This window comes from Chelon labrosus, assembly GCF_963514085.1.
Source record: "Chelon labrosus genome assembly, chromosome: 7".
Taxonomy (NCBI): Eukaryota; Metazoa; Chordata; class Actinopteri; order Mugiliformes; family Mugilidae; genus Chelon; species Chelon labrosus.
In genome coordinates, this window is record NC_140343.1 from 13219954 (window position 1) to 13242304 (window position 22351).

At 40.0% G+C, this 22351-nt stretch overlaps 1 protein-coding gene across 1 annotated transcript in view; it reads left to right on the forward strand.

The window, feature by feature from the left end:
• The window catches only part of faf1 (Fas (TNFRSF6) associated factor 1), a 56891-nt gene that overhangs the window by 19618 nt on the left and 14922 nt on the right, over positions 1 to 22351 (forward strand). Inside the window, exons 8-15 of the mRNA XM_084548103.1 lie at positions 2131 to 2217; positions 9968 to 10063; positions 10212 to 10335; positions 10441 to 10504; positions 10606 to 10687; positions 16872 to 17026; positions 21063 to 21199; positions 21289 to 21377. Of these exons, the coding sequence (XP_084404229.1) occupies positions 2131 to 2217; positions 9968 to 10063; positions 10212 to 10335; positions 10441 to 10504; positions 10606 to 10687; positions 16872 to 17026; positions 21063 to 21199; positions 21289 to 21377 (834 nt within the window). The remainder of the gene's footprint in view (positions 1 to 2130; positions 2218 to 9967; positions 10064 to 10211; positions 10336 to 10440; positions 10505 to 10605; positions 10688 to 16871; positions 17027 to 21062; positions 21200 to 21288; positions 21378 to 22351) is intronic.

The following is a 22351-nucleotide window of genomic DNA, read 5'->3' on the forward strand; positions in this document are numbered from 1 at the left end:
CACAACTCAGTTTGATACTCTTCACAAACCGCTGCAGTGTTTGACCATTGAAGTCATGCCTTGCTTTTTAAGCCATGCTTCCCAGTTTAATAAAATTACATTCCTTAAAGTCCTTTCTTGTTTTAGGTGAAACATGTTTATGCTTGTAAACATAAGTAGAAATTTGCAGCGCAAATGTGTTACCCGGAGTCAGCGAATAAATGTAATTGTTTTAATTTGTTTCAGTCTTCGTGAGATGGCTATTGTCGTAGACAGGGGGCAGCATTAGACAGTCTTGCTCCATGTGTGATGGCTGCTGTGCCCTTTGCATACAATGCTTTGTAACAAGGGTTGCAACAAAAAAATTAGCTACCTCGAGAAGTTAAGGAAAGACATTATGTCACCTTGGTCTAAGGCTGCTATATCTTCTGAGTTGTGTTGTTTTTTTTCCCGCCGAATGGCTTCATCAGACTTTCATAATGGCGCCGTATTTATTCAAGAGAAGGCTGAATAACTGGCTGCATATTCTGGTGGTGCAGTTTCATGTGGGCAGGCCTGCTGTGTACGTAGCTGTGTTTTCTTTTTGTGTTGAGATCAGATTGTCCTCTGCCAGGTGTCTTTCACTGTCTGTCTCCAGTCTCCTTCTTCTCCACCTCTCACCTTCACACTCTCTGTTGTGGGCGTTAGTTTGTTGTTTCTCTGATGCTGCTTTAACCTCTGACTGCAGCCTCTTCATTACTAGTGTTTATGCCTCTCCTTTCCTCCCTTTTCCCCTCTATTCATCGACTGGCCAGCCGGTCAGTCAAATCCCTGTAGTCTGGCTGGTCAAACATAGATATTACACTCTGTAATAACACTGGCCACCCGCTTTGACCCTAGACTGCTATCCTGGCCATAGCTTCTCTTCATAAGGATAGGCACCGAGCAGTGTGGTGTGGGATTTACGATAGAAAGACAAAGGATGGACTGTGCCACTTTATTATTGTTCTTTTTTTCTCTCTCCTTGTTTGTACTGTGAATTGCTTTGCTCTGTTCGGCCCAGCACAAATAAAAAAAAATAAATCAGCAAGAGATTGATAACTTGGATAAAATATTTACTATTTTGTTGATAAAAATATAAATTCGTATTTAAATAAAGTTCTTCTGTTTATGCAGCCCCAAAGCCACGCTAGTATATATACAGATGTAGTGTGTAACAAGTAATGTTAAGGTTCAAACATGCATGCAAAGTCTGCCACAATGATCTTTACAGTTCAGTGTTTAGCAGATGCCTTCTTGTTTTGCTTGAGGTTGGCTTTGACTTTGTGTTTGTAGCGTTCTTTAAGTTTCCACCTCTATGACCAGCAGGGCTGTATATGCCCAAGGATCCATCTCTCTTCAATGCTTTTTACAAAGACAGGATTTGGCCCATGTATGGAAGGATCTTTGCCACAATAGATAGTTTTCTCAGCATCAGTGTCCAGCCCTGCGGGCCTGAACGGCAGAATTATGACGAACAAATGCACTAGAATCCACTGCTGACAGTGTTCAGACGCTGACGGGGCTTTGATCAGCTCTGACCGGCGCACATCAGGCTGGCGTTAGGGCTTTAAACCAACAACCCACTGGACGGTGTAATGCGGCGCTTGGTGGGACAGGCGCTGCTGCCTGTTAACTGTTTAAAAGCATGGAATGTTATTAAGTGATGCAGATACAGCGTCCGCGCATGAATGGGAGAAGAGAAATACTGTTCATTTCAGAGTGTGGAGCTGTTGTTGCTGGGAATTAGCAATGGCATCTGAAGAATGCTTATAACACAGGCTGTCTTTTTTTATTTTTTTTCTCCTCCTCCCTCCTTTTGACTCATGTCCTCTTTCTTTATCTGCCTCCATCTTAATTTCCTCCCATGCATCTGAATGAAGTATAGCTCATAGCTGAATTTACAACATTGTGTTTATTGAATTGAAACAATCACAGGTGTATTTTTCAATCATAATGATACAAGGACAGACCGGTGCTTTTGTAGACAGGATTGTAAAGTCGGATATTAAAATTCTTATGAGTTTTGGTATTAACATTTATTTTACTTACCTCCTTATTACTGGTGTAATGTGGGTCTACGTTTTGTTTTGTGAATATATAGTAACGAATTTAACTTTCCTCTGTTCGCAGGTGAAGAGGAACGTTTCAGACTTGACCAACATCCCAGTCCGGCATCAGCAGTGGGAAGGATGGCCTGCATCAGCGTCTGATGATTCTGTAAGATGCACACACACACAAAACTGCAATCCTAAATTAAGACTCGTTATCCAGACTTTTCCTTTTCTTAATAAATACCCCCTCTATGTGTTGCTCTTACTGTTTTTTTGGATCAATCACTGTGGCCTTAAAGATAATTAAAAATCTGACACGGACCGATGTACATTAAGACAAGTAATTAATGTACACTGCGAGTTGCAGTGGAAACTGTTCCACACCCTGTTGTCCATGTCAAAACCATCTGTCAGAAGCATGAGAGTAAGATGTTGAAGCTAATTAAGATGTCAAAGACGGTTCCCATCCTGTGTCCCCTATCTGTGGACATTAAAGCTCACATCATTGAGTCCCGCTGACCTCTCCCGTCCCAGGGTGCTCTTCCCAGCCATTCAGTCTGACCACAGTCAAGCTGATCAGAGGCGGCCCTCATACAGAACCTTGAGGAACCTCTGACCCCTTTTGTCTCACCTCGTCTTTGACAGCATATGTGTTCCCATGCTAATTGTTTGGGATGGTTTATCATGCTACATTGAAGCTGCTGTGCACACATTCTTGGGTTAACCCCAAGCTAACGTTTTCCTTTTAGATCTATGTGACTGTTGTTAGCTTTGGAGTATTGCTATTGACTTTGTTTTTCTTTTTCACTTTTTTTCCATACCCTGTCATATGTGTACTATGATAGACGTGGAGGTAATAGCAGTGCACCATTGATTAATAAGGACAAACGCTGTTTAATACAGCATTGGGGAGGATACAGTTCATTCTGTCTGTTTTCTACTGTTTCTTTCAAAAACTCAAAGTGAATGAACAATATCTGCACCTGTTTTTATGACTTAAACTAAAGCTTTTAAGACTAAAAATGAAAGCAAACACATTGCACCCATTAATGTGCATAACAGCCCAAAGGATAAAAGGTTATGTATTCTTTTACACTGCAAAAGATTGTTTGCTTTATTTTGTTCGATGACAGCTCAGAGCAGCCAATTGTAAAGCCAGTAACCACCAAACAAACCATACTGCTATGATGCAGATTTACCACTGTTAGCATTATCTTTGTAGACTTCCAGTTATGTGATCAGTAAACAGCCCGGGATTGCAACTGAAATACTCATCTCACAATGTTCAAATCTGAAAGCACATTGTGGGCTTGTGGCACAATGACTGACCTCAGATCTGAGTGAACGGCTTCCTATATTACGGCACCAGATGATTTACTTTTCCATTTTGTAGCCGCAAGACACAACTTGTGCTTTATGACTTTTCTGTTCACACCAGCAGAGGAAGAGGGTAACCACAGAAATTCACTTACAACTAACTCCATCATATTAGGTGTGTCCTTCTGTGGTGTCTTCATATTAACTGGATATCATTTTGGTTTATTTCTCCATGTTTGGAGGACACTGAATGAAGCAGTACATTGTGAAACATTAAGTTATTTAATCTGCGCTTAATTTCTTTTCCTCTATATAAAACAATTATGAACTTTTAAGATTAATGTTTATGAAATCTTCTGCATATGCTATCTATAAAAAAAAATTAAATGATTTAAAATTTTAGTAAAAAAATAAAGCAAAAGATATATAGGTTGCAAAATGATGTGCCCATTCAATACACAGCTAGTAATGTATGTTATTTTGCAAATATCATGTCTAAGCTGTGTCAAGCTTATTTAAAGTTAAGATAAATATGTAGGTCCAATAATAACGGTTTGGTCTTTGCATTTTTATGATGTGCTGTGGTTATCAGCTCAGCTCGTCCCCCAAGGTAGATATAATGGCCAGGAATCATGAATAGATTTCAGCTCATTGTGTAGACCCGGTCAGCCTTTGACTAACACACATCTGCAGTGTCTGTGTTTCCTGGATGAGAAGATATTAAAAAAGCATAGAGAAGAGACAGAAGTGTAATAATGGCCTCTGCTCTAGCCATAGCCCTCTTATTGAAACGTCTGAAGGTATTAACAGAGAAAGCCCAGGGCTTGGCTGGCCTAGCAGGCGGGTAGGGAGCCAGTGTTAGTGTCTAGCTCATTAGCCCAGTCTCATCTCCCGGGGTTTGGGCCAATAAACATGGCAGCCAGAGGCCCCAGATTACGTTTAGCTCCGCACACTATCCTGCTTGCTGTTGAATCGATTACTACTTAACTTTGCTCTGCCATCAAGTGTGTGATATCGCGGAGTTTACCTCTGCTTTTACGTTTGTGTGTCTTGTGTCTTTGCATTTGTGTATTGTAAATCTTATTGTACACTCTCTGTGTCTAAGGCTGGGTATTGAAACCCAGTACTCTCCTGTCATTGAAACTAAGCACACGGTTCTGTAGCCCCTAGTTTAGAAAACTTTGCTTTGAAAATGGACATCTTTCAGTTGAAATCTTCAATCTAAAACAATATTGCACGTTGATGCCGTTTTTACAAAATTACAAAACTGTAATTTTGCTTTTATCGCTTTAATCATTTCATTGGTAACATTACTGATATGTGTTTTTTTTTGCAATAACCAGCACGTACTGTGACACTGTCAGTGTAGGTGCCTTAATGCAGCTGCTGTAGCATTGTAGCTTTTCGCCGGGACAAAGAATACATTTTCTGTATCATAGTTCATATTACTGATCAACTAGCTCCGAGTATCAGTTTCTCCTGTCATTTATTCTTGTGTTCTGAGAAAGTTATTTGAGTTGATGTAATGTTAGTTTAATTATGTCACGTATTGTTGGAGTGTAAGAAAATAGTTCGTTAGAAATTCCCACCTTCCAGGGAAACTGGTAGTTATGTGTTGCGTCACCCCCCCTGATACTGTCCACTCTGTGTGTTTCATTGTCGATTGTGCTCTGAATTATTCAAGGTCCTATGGAGAATTGAAATTGGATCAGGATATATAATGCTCAAGTGGCAGAGAACAACAGATCAGTTTATTCAGTGCATTATAATTGTGTGGGGTGTTTGAGTAAGGAACTTGAGTATAAAAGGAAGTGGAAGTGGCACAAAGCAGTAGCAATGTGAGGTGATGCTCATTTCTAGCAGGCAGATCATGTCCTGAGCAAATAAGCAATTTGAACATTTCTTATGCTTCACAGTATATAAAACTCTTGTAAGGTTATAAAGCAATCCCAGGTTTTTTATTATTATTTCTCTCTAATGTCCTATAAATAATTGAGGTTGGCTTTGAAATGAGTGTTCCAGACAATAGTTTGACATTTACCTAAAGCACTCTTGAAAGTCAGGCTGTCTGTCACTTGTCAGCCATTTGAAATGTTCATGAGCATTTTCAGATGAATTCTAATAGTTCTTATTGATCCACCAGAAGCCCATTTGTTATTTACCAGATTTGCCAAGTAGAGGATCATGTGGAGAAGCCCTTTCTGTGAATATTTGTTTTAGCATTTTGTTTGTATTTTCTATGGGTTTATTGCATCGCTTTTACTGCAACAGTCTTGATAGCACTAGAAGAAGTTCCCAGTCAGGGAGGGAAGTATGTTGGACTTTGCTATAGTTAAAACTTGATGGAATTCATTTTATTCCAAGTAGATTAAAACAAATGCTCTGGAATTATTTGCAAATACCATGATCTAGCTCTTCTTCCTTCAAATTCTTCCCGATTCTTGCGGCTTTAGCAAAGCTGTGCAGAACAGTGCTGAAGATGATGACGGCGGTCTTTGCATCAGACGATTTAAGAGGCCAACAGGACATTAACTTCCGTTGCCTTTGGAAATATAAAGAATTAGTCTCTTCCCTAGCGTCCCCCGTGTCCTTCTACTTCACCTAAGCAATTCGGCGTGGAGAGTTTCCAGACAGGCTTTATCTCATTGGAGCGACTTTGATTGGCAGTCCTTCCTCCACACCTGTTGGAGTGATTGACAGCCAGTGGGACATCCTTATTACATTCCCTCATCTCTTCACCCCTCCGCCACCACCCACACTTTTTTTCTAGCCAGTAATTGCTGACATTTATGCAGTGTTTCATGGTGTTTGCTAATGTATTAATGCCGCAGAGCTTCTGAGGTGCCTTGCCTTGTAGGGCAGCACCTCCATCCATTTCCCAGCTGGCATTAATGGAATCCTCCTCTACCTGATAGGGGCCTGAGGAACCAAGGGTTTATTGAGGGGGGGGGTCTGGTGGTTTCCGTAGCAACAGGGCTCAGCGGTAAGCTCCGGCAGAGCCCCTCCCTTGTGAAATTGCCCTCTTTCAGGTGACATTCAGAACTGAGAGTCTGTCTGATTTACTGTCTCCTCTAACTCTGTTCGTTTTCGTTTCTGTGAAGTTCCTATCTCGCTTGTATCTTTGTTTGAGGAGGAAGATGCTTCTCCTTATTAGCTTGGTCACCTTTTAGACCACTCATTTTTGCGAGTAGGGACACGCCACCATGCTAGAAGGTAATACCACTACCACTACAGTTATTGAGCTTCTTGTCATGGTTGTCCATCTCTTCTGCTAGGCTCAAAATAGCCTAAAATAAGAAAAACATTTGTTGGGGAATGGGGTTCACTCTGCCTCTCTTTGTTTTTTGTTTTCCTTGTCTCCGTCAAGCCTAAATTATCCACATGATTGCATTGACTCTCATCCACATTGTTTCCTCTCTCCATGTCCTTAACCCATACTGTCTCATATTCCCCCTTTTCTCTCACCGTCCATCCTTGCTCTATAAATGACATAGTGGAGTAAGGTGGTATACTGTGGTTGTGGTTGCCTTTGGTTCAGCTGTCAGTGGTAATTATCTCACACTCAGAGCCAGACACCTAATCCAAACACTGCCTACACTGGAAAAGAAAAAAAAAAAATGAAACACAGAAAGAATGGAGGGAGAGAAAGGAAAAAAAGAAGAGTAGAGAAGGGAAAAAAGGGTTGAAGGGGAAAGGGAAAGGAGGGACTGGGTAATGGGGTGAGAGAAAATTCCTTCCCTGTATCGGCCCCTGAATGCTTAGAGCCTCAATGCAAGTGTTAATTAAAAGAATCCAAAAAAGAGGAGCGAGTTCCTTTTGTGTGGAGATGTAGGAGAGGGTTATTCAGGGGGGTTAACCTCATCCCCCCAGACCCTGTGCCCTGCGGCGCTTCAACCTTGTTTCCACGTTTTCCACTGAGCCGCCAAGCTGCACTTGTGTACCTCGACATCAGGAGAAGCCATCGGGTCAAAGCGAGGAAGAGCTCAACTCATTTTTTTCCCCTTTTCACCTCCCCTCCTTGCATCCATGTCAACCCAAACCCTCCAGGCTGTCTTTGACAAGGGAAGTGATCAACTTTATTTATACACTTATTAGGCCCTCAGACAAAAGACTCTCATTGTGAATAGTGGGGGTAAAGGTTTTATGGGGATCCCTTCGGCAGTCGCTGCTAAGATTCTCATGTTTGATTGTCACACGATTGGAGGATAGGCAGAATAGACCTGGGGCTATTCCTTCACACCCTTCAGGCTCATAGTCTGTGTGGCTTAATACCACTCTCTCAGCTTTTTCTGTGCCTGGCACCAACCATAGCTTTTGGAGACAAAACTTTTTTTGTCTTCAAAAGCTACCACAACTTTTTTTTTTTTTTTTTTTTTTTTTTAAATATTAAGATTAGTTTTCATTTCATTACTTTGTAAAGTTGTGGTTTTCTGACATGAATGACACATTGATCTAATAAACAGTACTGCCGTGCTAAACTAGTTAGAGTTGAGTTACATGAGCAGAGACGAGGCAATTCAGTTAAGTGTTCTTCGTAGGTGTTCCTACAGTACCAACCTGTCCTTGCTGAGACACTGGTGCTTTCATTGTTACACTTGCTACTAATTAGCATTAGCAACTCACAAAAAACACAATCTAATTCCTCTATAATCTGTGTATACATTTTTCTCTCTCTCTCTCTGTTTGTCACTACAACTTGACTGCTGATGGAAAGATTTCCATTCCCTCAGAAACAATATATACTGCATATATCATATATTATCCTTCTCCCAACACATTTATCTGCAAAAAAAAGCTCTGTCCACTGTTGACCTGTTGATGTCATTCTTTGTTTAGTTTCAGTATTGCATGTCGGTCTAGCCACTGCTTTTTTAGCAGTTGTCTGTGCTAAAGACAACATAGAGGAGCAATACTCATCAGGATATCATTCCTTCTTGAACTGTCATGGGAGATACTGAGTTTCACATATGTCCTGTCCTCCATTGATGTGCTGGTGGGAATTTAAAACACAGTGGTCAATATTCTAATTGATTTGTCATCTATTTGGAGAGAGATACTGTGTGGATGATTAAAGTTTGTCTAAGTTTCTGCGTTTAGGAGAAAAATCTCTCTCTCTATATATATATATATATATATATATATATAAGAACAAATATTGTTTAAAATCTTTTAATGGACAAAGCTTGGTTGCATTAGAGCTGGACAAATCGATAGTTTTTACATACATACAGTATCTGTATATATTTTTTAATGGTATGTTTTTGTGGAACATCAATTGATTAAATAATTCGTGGATATAAGTAAGATATATAAAAAAAAACCAGATCTTTTCAAACTTAACCAAAAGCACTTCTGTGCTTTTATTTGTAACATCATCCAGAATAGTGTAGACAAATTTTATTATCTCAGGCTGCAAACTTGTTGCTGCACAACCCATGTTGCACCTACATGTAGGGTGGTCGTTCACAATTGTGCAAATATTTACTCTACAAATATTTAGGTATTTTGGCTTCTGCTAACTTACTTTCTAACACTCACAAGATAAGTAAGTGTGAAAAGACATACAATAGACAGCGGGGTACTTTGTCAGATACTTGCTTCTTATCCGTTCCAGGCAAACGGCAGTACACTATTGACTCCATGTTGCTGACAAGGTCTAGTGGTTACACTGTTCTCTCTCGCTGTAGAGGCTGGGGCCAGCATGAGGAACAACTCTGTTTTAAGAGAGACACAGAGAGAAACTCCCTTTAGTCTGTGCAGGTCTTTTCAGATTCAATTGGCGTTGCATGTAATCGTCTCTTGATTCAACCATGTCCAGCTGCTCTTTGTGTGTCTTAGCACCTGACAATGGAGCAGATCACAGGACCTCTGCAGGAGACGAGCAGCTTCCCTGCCTCTTATCACAACCAGCTTTCCTGCCCTTCTCAGCCTTGTTGTTTAGAGGTTCACTCTCCCAGAAAAGTATTTGCATCTGGGCTTTCTGCTGAACTACACATTATTACATGAGGAGGTCGATGAAAAAAATTGCCACATCACTTTTTAAAAGCAAGGTATCTGTAGTTTCACTCCACATCCTGCAACAGCCTTGCTTATATTGTTCATATCCCTTAGAGGTCTAAGCTAAGAGACACCAGCTGTAATGAGTCCCTGCTGAACGTTGACATTTTCAGTCCTTGCTTTGGATTTGGGAGCTAATTAGTCAGGTGTTCTTTTACAGTAGACCACCACCATACGGAGGGCTACTGCAGGTGTACAGATATCTCATCGGGGTCTCCCCTCATTAGAGACGAGCAAGCCTTTGTCTGAAAGTCATTAAGTATCTTATGTTTCCGTAGCTTTGGGAAACTAAGCCCTAAAAAGCTTATAAAAGTATTTTAAAAGTAACTCTGTTGGAGGTTACAACTTGAGTTGTGATGGTTAGATTTCTGTCTTTTTTAAGGAATTGTAATGTGTGTTGATGAACAGACATAACGAGTCAATTTGGTTTGATGGAAAATTGGAAAAAAAAGTCTGGATGAAAAAGTCTAAAATCATAGATAACTGGTTGCCTTTGTAGAGAAGACTTAATGTTGATCTTTTATTATGTTTCTTGTATTTAGATGACACTAGCTCTCTCTGGGATCAGCTATCCCTGCCATCACCTCAGTGTTTGCCGAAGGTCCTCACCAGCCAATGCCCAGGAACCTACAGAAGAGGTATGTAGTTATGTGTCTATATTCCAACACAATTTTCAGAGTTGTGGGTTACTTTCCCCGTGGTCACTGTGTAGATGCTAACTCATTAAACACAGTAAGAAAATAAATGCTTCTGCAAATGAAAATTGTGAGTAATATGTGTGCGCAGTGTGCAGACGTCCATATGATCAGCGACAGTGAGGGGGATGATTTTGAAGATGCCTCAGAATTTGGTGTGGACGATTCAGAGATGTTTGGAATGGGCTCCTCAACCTGTCGGAAAGCCCCTATGAGTAAGCACTTTAATATTTAGCTCAACTATACCTCCAGGTATAGCATTAAATGTCAAGAACCCGCATCCAGAGCTTGACATATGCTTATTTTTGTCCCTCTTGCAGTGCCAGAGAATAGTGAGAATGAAGCTGATGCCTTACTTCACTTTACTGCCGAATTTTCTTCAAGGTGAGTTATGTGTGCTAGGAGTCAAAGAACAATAAAACCATATAAGGCTAGAACGTAACAATGTCTTCATGAACTGTTTGCCTGTCGTGTGTGTCCCATAGGTATGGAGAGACCCACCCAATGTTCTTCATTGGGTCTTTGGAGGCAGCATCTCAAGAGGCCTTCTATGGTAAAGCCAGAGATGTAAGTAAGCTGTTATACTGTTTGAAGCCTCATAGGAACATTTTTTAATTTACTGAGATGCAGTAATGGGAAACAAAAGTGTATTTTTTATTTCTATGTTTATGTCTCAAACCCATTGAATTTTGACTATGTGAAAGATACTGATGTTACCAATGGTGGCCTGTCCTTCAGCACTGATGTCATTCCTGCTTCATGTAGTCCAGCCACGTCCTTTTTGAGCAGTTTTCTTAGCTTAAGATAACACGGTGAAGGAGCACAAAGTTAACAGGGTATTATTAATTCTCTAACTGTCTAGGGGGATACTTCATTCTTCACAGCTCGTCTTTCATTACTTAACTGGTGGGAATTTAATACAGAATGCACAGCTTTATAATGTAGTCTATTTCAGCCAGAAATAAAGATTAAGTTAATAGTTGTTGAGAGTAAACACACACAAACTTTCTTCTTTCAGTTTGTGTTGCAGCCAGAGTGCAGCGATTACATAATGTTCCCTGTTACAGAAGATGAATTCATACTGAAATCTGAGCAAATGCTGCTTTAAACACAGGACATAAAGCATTAGGCCAAATGCCAGCTTTTAAACTGAGGTTTAAATATTAAAAACATTATTGTAACAGGGGGCAAGATGCCTAATAATCTTCATTGTGTTGCCAGCACTGAAATAAAGTTGAAGTCTTTTTTTCTTGTAGTTTCTTGTAGCCTTTTGTATGGACAAGGCTTTATAACCATATTGATATAATTTCATCAAAACCCTCATCAAATTTTCACCCTGACAGCTGAGGCTTTATCTTTAGCTGTCCACTTTCCCCCTTGTTTTTCAGCTTTTGTCCTTTTAAGGATGCTTGTATCAACTGACAGCTTGTGTGGATTACAGCCTTATTAGACTGTGAGGACACAGCAAGATGTTAGGGGGGTTCAGATCACCAGGCACACAGAGAGGGAGGGTGAAATAGATGATAGCAGGGCTGAACGTGGTCTGAAAAGAGATGAGGGTGCAAAAGTCACGAGAAGAAACCAAGTGAGAAGAAAGAAAAGAATAAGAGTATGCGACATTGCAGGATAAGAGTAAGGAATGACAGAGAAATCGTGAAATAAATAAGATGTAAAAAACCTAAAGAGAAGTTTGGAACCTTGCCTGCTTACCAGCTGATCTCCTCTCATAAGCCAGCACAATATGGCTGATGTCTCTGTGGTGTTCACACACTCTGTACTGTACCACTGTGCTCTAGACGGCACAGGGGCAAAATAGTATTCATTTTCGCTGTATTTAGTTTTATTCTGGGTGAGCTTGATTTAGCCTGCCAACTGTGCTGTGGTTAAAATGGCTTTAGAGAAGCTGAATATGTGCAAAGATGTTGCATGAACAGAAGCTATTTGATCTGTTCTGTGTTTGTCCTGTTTTGTCACAAGCATCCTAGACGACAGGCCAAAACATGCTGCTTTCGATGGTTTCATTACACAGTAGCATATGTGCATAGTTACACCATCCCTTCTTCCATCTCTCCTGCAATCCCATCCTTTGCTCTTTGCTTCCATTCGAAAAGGAATCTAGTTTTTGTGTCCTCATGGTAGTAAAAGCCTTCTTCATTAAGAGGATATGAGAATAGGGCAGATTTGACTGAAGGGGGCTTCTCGTGGGTTTATAAACAGAGGAATCAGTCTCACTCTCTCATAGCCTGGGAGAGGCTAATCACTAAGCAAAACACTACATTTGATGAAGTGTTTCTGAAGGTGTGTGTTGGGGGGACCGTTGAGATAGACTCAATCCATCCTTAATGAAAATGCTTTGGGCTGCTGAGCTGAGCTGAGCTGAGCTGAACCCTCTTGGGGATCAGTGGTTAGTCAGAGCGTACAGAGAGATAGGCCACCCATCACTAACCACGATCCCCGCTAAATCCCCATCAACGCAGTGGTTAATCACTCTAACCCCACTCTCCTTCGCTCTTCACTCCTCTCTCCTCCCTGCCACACACAAAGACACATCAAAATTCATAGCCTTGCTGGAGAGGGGAGTTCAGGGATTTATCACTGCCAAGTATACACTTTAAAAACCAGCAATAGCCTTGCAGAGTCAAGAGGGAAGAGCAGCAGTCAATCAGAATGGCATATGGCATATAGATGTACGTATATCTATTGGCTCGAGGGATGTAAACAGCACTGATGAGTTATTGACTAAACCTGGAATGATTACTGTCGGGCATAAATAGATGCGTTAAGAGTTACATCAATGAAGAGTGTAAAAAAATGCAGCAAACAAGGTGTGAATATGTGCTTCGGTACATTAAATTTAAAGTATACCACTGAGTGCTACCTCAAAGTGCAAAGTCCCTGCTTAAATTTGAATAGGTTTCGGCTAAAATTGAAAGAACTGTGTGTGACAGTGAGTACTTTTCTGCTTGTTTTTGAGTTCTTGCGCAAAGGTGGCGCAGGAGTGGCTGTTTAGGTCCAAGTGGAATCGTCTGTTAATATGAGGAGTAGAGAGGTGATAGTAAAAATAACAATGAAATTACCTAATCCTCAGAAGATTTACCACAAGAAAACGGCAGCGTTGTGTAGAGACGATCTGCTGATTCACAGAACAAAAACAACCTTTATAAAAAATAATGGAAGGAGGAGAATGATGCCCTGCCAAACAAGGTGGTGGTTCTGCTGTCATAGCGTAATGTATGACTGCCAATTGAATGCAAAGGTATGCAGGAGTATTCTTTGTGTTCAGATTCAGCCATTCTTATTGGAGGATGGTCAGTCATGTGATCTCAGTCTGATTGAGTTGTATTCCACTTGTTGGACAAGTTAAAGCTGAAGGTGGCAGGAGTATATCCATGTAGCATAAGACGACTCTGGTCATGTATATGGGCCGAAGGCTCAGGTCGGCCTTTGACTGCAAAGACTTTTCCTCAAAAATAACATTTGATGATTTTTGCTTTATTTCATCTGTCCAATTATTCTCCTAAACCTTATGCACAATGCGTTGAAAGACTGATATGTCTCACACAGTTACTTTATTTTAAGTGTGTAAACATACTTCAAATAAAGCTGAGATGTCACACTAAAATGCAGTTTTCATTATCTTAATTTAGACATGTACTATTAAGTCTAAAATTTGTTGTAAATACGTATGTTCAGCAGCGTGTTAACAGCCTCCTATGTAGCTGCTCATTGATCATTGTGGGCAAGGTAATTTTAGCTTCTTTTTTTCATTCTTCTATTTGTGTCCTTCTATATATGTCTGCATCTCATTCACTGGTCTCCACTGGCTCTGATAAAAATACTTTATTTGTCATTAAATATCTTATCTTGATGTGCCACAAATATCCACAGAGAAGCGTTACTTGATGAGACTAATAGCTGTAATTAGGAGGATTCCCCTGCAGGTTCCTCTAAATAGTCTTCAAATTGATAAGAAACCTAACTGTATGACAGAGTCACATCTCTAACTAATACGTTGTAGCTTTGTCTTAAATTTCTGCTGATGGAAAATGACAGAAAGTTGGATATGCCACAGCACTCAGTAAATGTTAGATAGCACATGGATATCAGTTTTACTCATTCTCATTATATGAGAAGAGTATCATCTGATATTTTGGTATTATCAATATTAGCCTTCCCTTCAGTGCTGAGAGTGTGACTCAATGTGGAAAGACACTTGGCATTTAGAGGTTTGGAGTGGGATTAGTTTGGTTGCTTGGTGGGATTTTTAGCAGTAAGTTACACCCTGTACTGTGGGCACTGTATTTCCAGTACATTTTGAAAAGGGCACCATAAGGACATCTAAATACAGTGATGAAAGTCAGTGTAGTACACCAGGTGGTAACTCTGGATTGATTTCAGAAAGAGCATATTAGACAGCAGCCTACATGGTATAATTATATTATTACTTGGGTTTTAATTACTAATTTTTCCTCCATGGCCGTGGAGAATACCTGATTATGAAGATTTAAACTCATCGGTTGCTCGGTTCTCATTATAAATAGAAACTGTATTAACTTGTTTAACATTAATTAAGTTAATAATTTGAAAATGTTAAAAAAAACATGGTACAGTGACAGATACAGTGACAAATGTGGGGTTAATGCAGTCTGAACAGCACAGTAAAAGGTGTGGAGGGGTTATTTTTCAGTGACTCGCAATGAAACATGCTAACAAATAGAAGATGTATTGTAACATTGCGCAGGGTTAATCGCTTAATGTTACAGATTTCATTAATGCTTCTGACAAGTAACAGACAAATAAATTAATATTGTGCTTGTTGGTCAAAAACGTTGTACAGAATTTGAGAAAAGTTTAGTTTAAATGCTTGTTATAGTTGTTAATAATCTTAAGATAGAAATGTTGTATTCCAACAATTAAGTAAACTGTAGCCACACACTGTACACTTTGCTTGGCTCTGTCTTGTTCTGATTGACTCGTCTGTGGTGCTGACTTGCATTTAATAGTATATCCGTTTTGTTGACCACTTATCTTAGCTGAAGGCAACACAACTCCAAATGAAATATCCAGGTCAAGACAATGAGGCTTTGTTCCATTTGGAGAATATTATTAAAAAAAAAAAAAATCTAAATCTTATATTTTAAATGTGGTTATTACTCAAGCTGTATGGATCAACTTCTGAGTAAGAGGAGCATTGATTATACAGAGGCTCAAGTGTGAACACTGCTCCACTGTGTGAAATCTTTAGTTTCTTTCTCACACACAAAGCAGGCTTACATTTAGGTGAACAGGTGTGAGGAAGGGCTATGGGGTCACTATCTAGCTCAGGTTGGACCTAGTAATTTAGCTGAACTGAGGGATTTGCTCCTCCCTGCTAAGACAGGCAATACAAAAGATCTCACTTGAAAGCGGAGAGGGAACAGAGGGGTACGGACAGTTTAACTAAGATGAAGGAGTTCAGATGGCCAAAATGCCCACTTTGATTAGTCTTTACACTTGCTCTAATTGAGCATGCACATGTATGAGTATGAGTCCTCCACTTGCGGGTACAGAGTTAAGATTATGCGTCAGTGCATGTGTGTTAGGACGTCAGTGTTTGAGTGTGTATCAGGTTTTTTTTTTTTTTTTTTTTTTTTTTTATGTTGTAAAGCTTTCCCTCTCCTCACACTCATTCCTCTCTCAAGACTGAATTTGCTTGTCTTCTCAGCATGAGTGTTTAATCTTTTCAGGCTGTTGAATCGGCCCAGTGAATGAGTCCCCAGCTCCTTCTCTCTAGGAGCCCTGGAGATTATTCTAAAGCACTAATCGTTGAGCAAACACAGCAGTGCTCTCCCATTCCTATTCTACACAGGCCACAGTATAGCACAACTTTTTCTTTCACTTGCCTTCACGTTTTACGCCCTGTGTAGATTTTTTTTTGCTTTTTGGCGCACGTAGGCTAAATTACTGTTCCTGAGAAACAGACCCCTCACCCGCCCCCCCTCACAGCCATGGCTAAAAATGAACTAAGACTGAGGGTTTTTTATTTATTTATTCTTTTATAGCAAGTGACATGTAATTTAAAGAGCATTATTTCCAACATTGTCCTTTGGAGCCTTTTATGTTTGTGGGTGTGTTTGTTTTTTAATTAGATTGTCAGTAGGGAGAATCTACTAGGCTTATATGATGGTGTCAATATCCTTGGATTTGGAGCTTCGTCAATATTGTCTGGCCCTGCCGCTACTAACCTGAACAGGCTGCTGGCATTTGGTGTAAAATAAATAGAGTGATTTGTCTGTTTTGTTTTCTCCATATCTTCGTCGCCTCCAAGAGAAGTTTTATTTGCACCACTCTCCATTTGATTTTGCGTGGTATTTGCTTTTTGGCCAGTTGTGGCCTTGCTGTGGCCTGTAGAAGTCATGGCAGCTCTGCACTCTGTGGTCTCACGTGTTATTTAATGTTCACGTAATGTGGAAGTGTCTCCCAGTGATGAAACACCTATACCTGGCTAAATGATCTCACGCAACAGATCTGAAAGCAATTTATTTGAAAAATGTAATTTCATTGTGTGAGTCTTGAGTCTTAAATGATCATCAAGCTCGTAATCTGTAATTCTTAAATTTAACTAAACATTTTTGCCCACTATATTCTATATGCATTTGTTTCACTTTAAATTAAATGAACTTTTAATTTAAAAAACATCGACTGCAGCGGCCTTTCCACTGGCCGAGAATAATGTCCTGAGGTAGTCAACTGTATTTTTCCTTCTCCACAGAGAAAGCTGCTCGCCATCTACCTCCACAATGATGAGAGTGTTCTCAGCAACGTCTTCTGCTCCCAAATGATGTGTGCCGACTCCATTGTTTCCTACCTGAGCCAGAACTTCATCACATGGGCCTGGGACGTCACTAAAGAAGCTAACAAAGCCAGGTACAATAGAGTTCATTCACTGCATATTGCAGTTATGTTGTGAATTAAAACTACTTGTTCAACACATTCTCTTTTAATTGTGAAAATTAGTAATTTCACCTTGTGAATATGCTGCTAATACAATCAAGTCACAAATCACTTTATTTATAAAAGTGTGACTAAATAAAAAAAAATGAATTCTTTGGCATACCTACAAAAGATAGGCCCAAAAATCTGGACCTTTATCTGTCTAAAAATGCCACTTAAATCATTTCTTTTTTCTCCATTTTACTGAGTATTCAAACACTAGAAATAGAAGAAGTTATCAAATCAAGTGTAAAAACAAAATTTAACACGCCGTATCTCAAATTGCTGTAATGTGTGAATTTTGTTGCAAAGCTCGGTGTAGTGTTGTGTGTTTCATGGTCTCACAGTGAAGCTGGTGAGAAAACCGTTCTTTGTTTAAAATTCGGAATTGGGCTGTAAACACCTCTTGCAAGGTGTGAAGTTTAGTAGTGCAATAACTGAACTCCAACGGCCAGATTTCTCACTTAATCCTTATGTTTTGTTTGGATGTGACTTACTGTCGGGAGGAGTGGGTAAATACAGAAGGGTATTTAATAAGGTGAATACTGAATGCATAACATTAGCGGAGGAGCTTGGTGGTGGGCTGAAGGCTCTGTGAACAGCCAGTATTCTCTGTTTGTGGAGCAGTCTGTTACATGCTATTATCTGATATCATTGTTTTTTAGTAGTTATCTTTAGTGTAGTTTTCATCACAGCTCCTTACTGTTGCATTGTTTTTAAAAAACGTACACTTTAGAGACTTGCATTGCCAGTGTGGACGGGAAACATTTAGAAAATAATCTTAAAATGCTAGTGTAAACCAATCCTCATTTGACACATAAACAGCGTTTTAAAATCCATTTGACATGTCCTTAATTGCTGGCATTCAGCTCTCACTCCAGTGCTCACACCCTGTATCTCTGTCTTCTCATTCTCTCTTCAGCTTCATTCGCTTTTTGAAGCTCGGAGGTTGCATGCTAACAAAAGGCGTTGTGTTTGCATGGTGAGGCCCCTGATTGGGCAATCTTGACTAAGCTGTCTGAATAGAGAGTCAGAGGGAGATGAAGGACTCCCTTGGAGTCCAAACATCTCTATCTCTCCATTTATCCAGAAAGTAGCATAACTCCAGTGGCCCTATGTTAGTTATTTACTGGACTGTGCAACGCTCGTTAGTCCAGTTACTAAGATTGATATATTTGACTGGACAATGAAATTAAAAAAATCTTTTACTCTGTAATGTCTGACGGATGATCAGATCCCTGCAGGTTCAAATGTTGTATAGGTGATGGTGGGTGCGCTGAAGGTTTGCTTATTACCTTTGTACCCAGGGCTCAGCTCTCTCCTACTTTCCTTCGTCTTTATTTCTTGTCTCATTCCTGATTTTTCTATTTTTGTCTTCTGTTTATTTCACTACCTCAAACCTCTCACTCTCTCCTGAGCCTCCTGAGTTAAGCCTGCCCTCTGGTAGCAGCCGTTTAAGAAAGACTCCCACCCTGACCTCACCCTCCATTATTTCTTTTTAGAAAATTCCCTCCTTCCTTCATTCCACTCTCCTTTCTCTCCCATTGGCCTCCTTTGCTTTTTGCCCCAGCTGGGCCTTTTTATTGCACATTAAAAGGGAGGCAACATCTGGAGCTTTTCATCACACACAGCTAGTCACAGCTTTGCTAACGCATGCATGCACATGTGCACACTAACTCGCTCACACATACACTGCTGCGCTGCATTCTCACGCTCTCTGGTTGATCCAAAGTGAGTGGTGATTGGCATCAGTCACACAGGCTGTTAGAAAGGTATCCTGATTATTGTGTGAGTGAGATAAACCTGCTGATACTGGAATGTGCCTGTTGCTTAGTTCAGTGTAGTTTCACAGGCCTCCCAGATTAATTATGCATAAATGCGGGACTGGTGATTGGATGCCAGTATTTGCCTCTCATGGGAAATTCATTTGATATATTGTTCTGGCAATGTACTGCCATTGCAGATGGCAGATATGGATTGTATGTGCTGTGTGTGCATTGTGCTTCTTCAGAAGTATTACACAATATGTGCTTCAGAAAAGGAAACTAAGGTCACTTAATGCTAATTCTTATGTAGAGATTTGCAATGTACAATGACAATATGGATGACCTTGTTTTTAATTAGTTAGCTAATGCCCTTTAAGTTTAAACCCCTGATTTAACTGCTAAAGGCAACGATTGGCCAACCTGTGAACCAGTTTTGCACACTTGACTTCTCCTCTTGACATTATCCTACCTGAAAACATAACTGGTTCAGAGGGAGAACAAAATGTCACTTTCAAATCAAAACATGTCCATGTTCACTCTGAAACAAAGTGCGTATGACACAGTGAGCTATCCGAGCATCCGGTTCCCATACTACTCTCGTACAGGTGGCAGGCAAAAACATTCCCTGCAGTGCTACTGTACGAGCCTGACTCATCAGCTGCTCAGTGGAGCAAATGTCAGGTCTAACCAGTCTACTCGCATCATCACGCCACATTTAGAAGTTATGAAATGCAAGCTGACAGTTCAGGGAAACATAAACTATTTTAGCTGTCTGGATCTGCAGTGCAAAATGGAGGTGGGGAGGGTGACAAATTAGAAGCTGTCACTCGCATTAGCCATTGAAGAAGAGTTTGAGACACGCGTTAGTTGCAAATCAAGTTGCAAGATGCAGGTGTCTCCTTTAAATTCAGGTGTTTTTTTTGGACCAGGATACATTCTTTACTAATTTATGCTATGGTTGGATGAGATGTCTGAACTGTTCACCTCAGTTCCTGGAGTATGTTGAGTTCCTCCTGCCATTAGTGTTGTGTTCATGCTCGTTTTGATTTCACAAATACTTAATTGATCTCATACTAAGTTATGGTTGACAGACGGTTGGTTTTGTGGTTCCAGATTGTATTTTTATGTTGTTGTGACAGTGATTTTCATTGTGGTGGACTGACTTCCTTAGTTTTGAGATAGAAACCGAAGCAGGTTGGCTTGTGCTTGATGAGAGATTTAAGATTGGGTTACCCTTTAAGTTAGTGTCCATTGTTCCCTGGTCTTTCATTACAGGTTAGAGTTTCCCTGTGGGCTATTGTTATGGTGTGGCTGGGTCGAGGTCTGAACGGGGACAAATGTCAGAACAAAATGATCTGTAAGATTTAGGGTACCCAACTTTTTCATTTCAAGTTGCAGGTCACTCAAAGTTCAGCATTTGTTTAGATCATATTTCAAGATTTGTATCATTCAGTCAAACATCCATATTTTTGGCTTTGATTATTGCTTTAAAATTTACCACAGTGAGCTGAAGTACTCAATTTCCCAGTATGAAAAGTCTGCAAGTCGCTCCCTCAGCTTTGACTTCATCTTTCAATGAGTTACACCCGCTTTCAGGCAGCATCCCGTCTGTCTGTCTTCTTCCTCTGACCTGCTGTCCCTCCATCCATTCCATTACTTCTCTATTTTATCAGCCAGTTATTAAAGTAGATCTTATTAAAAGGCAGGAGAAAAAGCTAATCTATATTTGCATTCAGTCTATAGCAATTCATTAATATTATGACATTTACAGGGAGCTGGGTGGGGCCCTGGCTGCCTGCTACCCTTTTCCCTCTCTGAAATGTTAATTTAAAAAGTTCTGTCTTTGTAATGGAATAAGAAATCCTCTCTTGCCCTATCAATTCTGGGTGTATGGTGAGGAATACTAATTCATCTACGCTTCCAATTGAGATGGCATGTCACTCTGATGGAATAAGGAAATGCAGAATTGGTTTTAAAGTCCTTAATGCCATGAGATGTGTGTATTTCTCTTTTCTGCTGCAGTCTGAGAAGCATACACCTCCATTTCCATTAGTTTTAAGAATATTTGTGAGCATAATTATGTATAGTACATGCTTATATGTGTACGTGGTTGCTCTGTGGTTTATGCAGAGATGTTCTGAAGTATGTGTTTAGTTTCAAGAATAACAAGTGTATTAAATCGGATCATTTAATTTGTCTTTCAGACTACTCACCATGTGTACAAGACACTTTGGCAGTGTGGTAACACAGACTATACGGACATACAAGACAGACCAGTTCCCCCTGCTCCTTATAGTCATGGGCAAACGAACATCCAACGAAGTTCTAAATGTTATTCAAGGTAATTGTTTTAATGATGTAATGACTGATTGCGTTATCTATTTGTTTTTATTAGAGCTGTGAGTTTGATTTATTTGTTTTATTCATTAGGTAATACAACAGTGGATGAGCTGATGATGAGGTTAATGGGAGCGATGGAGATCTTCACAGCACAACAGCAAGAGGACATCAAAGATGAGGTAAGCTTGTGAATGCAAGAAACACAAATGTCAAGCTCAGATTCTTCGGATGTACTCACACCAGGTGATTAACTTGAAAGTTCAGTTTGTTTGAGTAGTGTTTTCAGTCCCTGGCACGCTTGAAGAGATGGGCCTGTGAAGGTTCACTTGTACAGTATGCATGTAGTGTGATCAGGCGCGTCACAAAGAAACTGTGCTTAGTCTGATTATATTCCTAAAGATGCAGAAAATGCTTTTGATTATATTATTTAGTCACCACTAAGGGTACTTGCATGATGGGGCTCCGATCCTTTCAGATGGAAGAACCATCCCTGTTTCTGTTTGATAATATTGACATGTTTCCGTGTAATATACAGTTTGACAACAACATAGAAAGCGGTGCTCAATCTGCTCCTGTTGACTGAACCACAGTCGTCAGTCTGTATTTATTTTCAACCTCTGTTTAAGTAGCTACTGTGGCATCAAAACAGAAATTAACTTTTATACCTACCAGTATCCCAACCAAAACCTCAGGTGTATAATTTTACAGACATTCACAAGTCAGACATTTGTTTTCATGTGGCTGTCATGACTTTGTGGCTCATTTGAGTTCAAATAATCTAAGCACATTGGGTTTGGACTAGAAGACTTCTAGTCACCACTGAAACCATTCTGAGCTGAACTAAAGGCTGTTAAACTGAAAAATGTTGCAAGCATTTCCTGTCCTGTAGAGGAATCTGGGACAGAACGAGAGGGCCTCCCACTGTCAAGGCACCTGACCTTCTTAACCACCTACTGACATGTTCACTCAGTGACATCAAATAAGAGAGAATGAGTGATACACTATATGTGCCTTTTTAATTAGCAGTATTTTGAAGTCTCAAACCTCCCTTTGTCTTTCAGTTTAATGAGATGTGGTCTTATGAATAAAAACGTATTTGTCAATACTGTCTTTATATACTAACAAATTTGCACTGAAGTGATGATGTCAAATT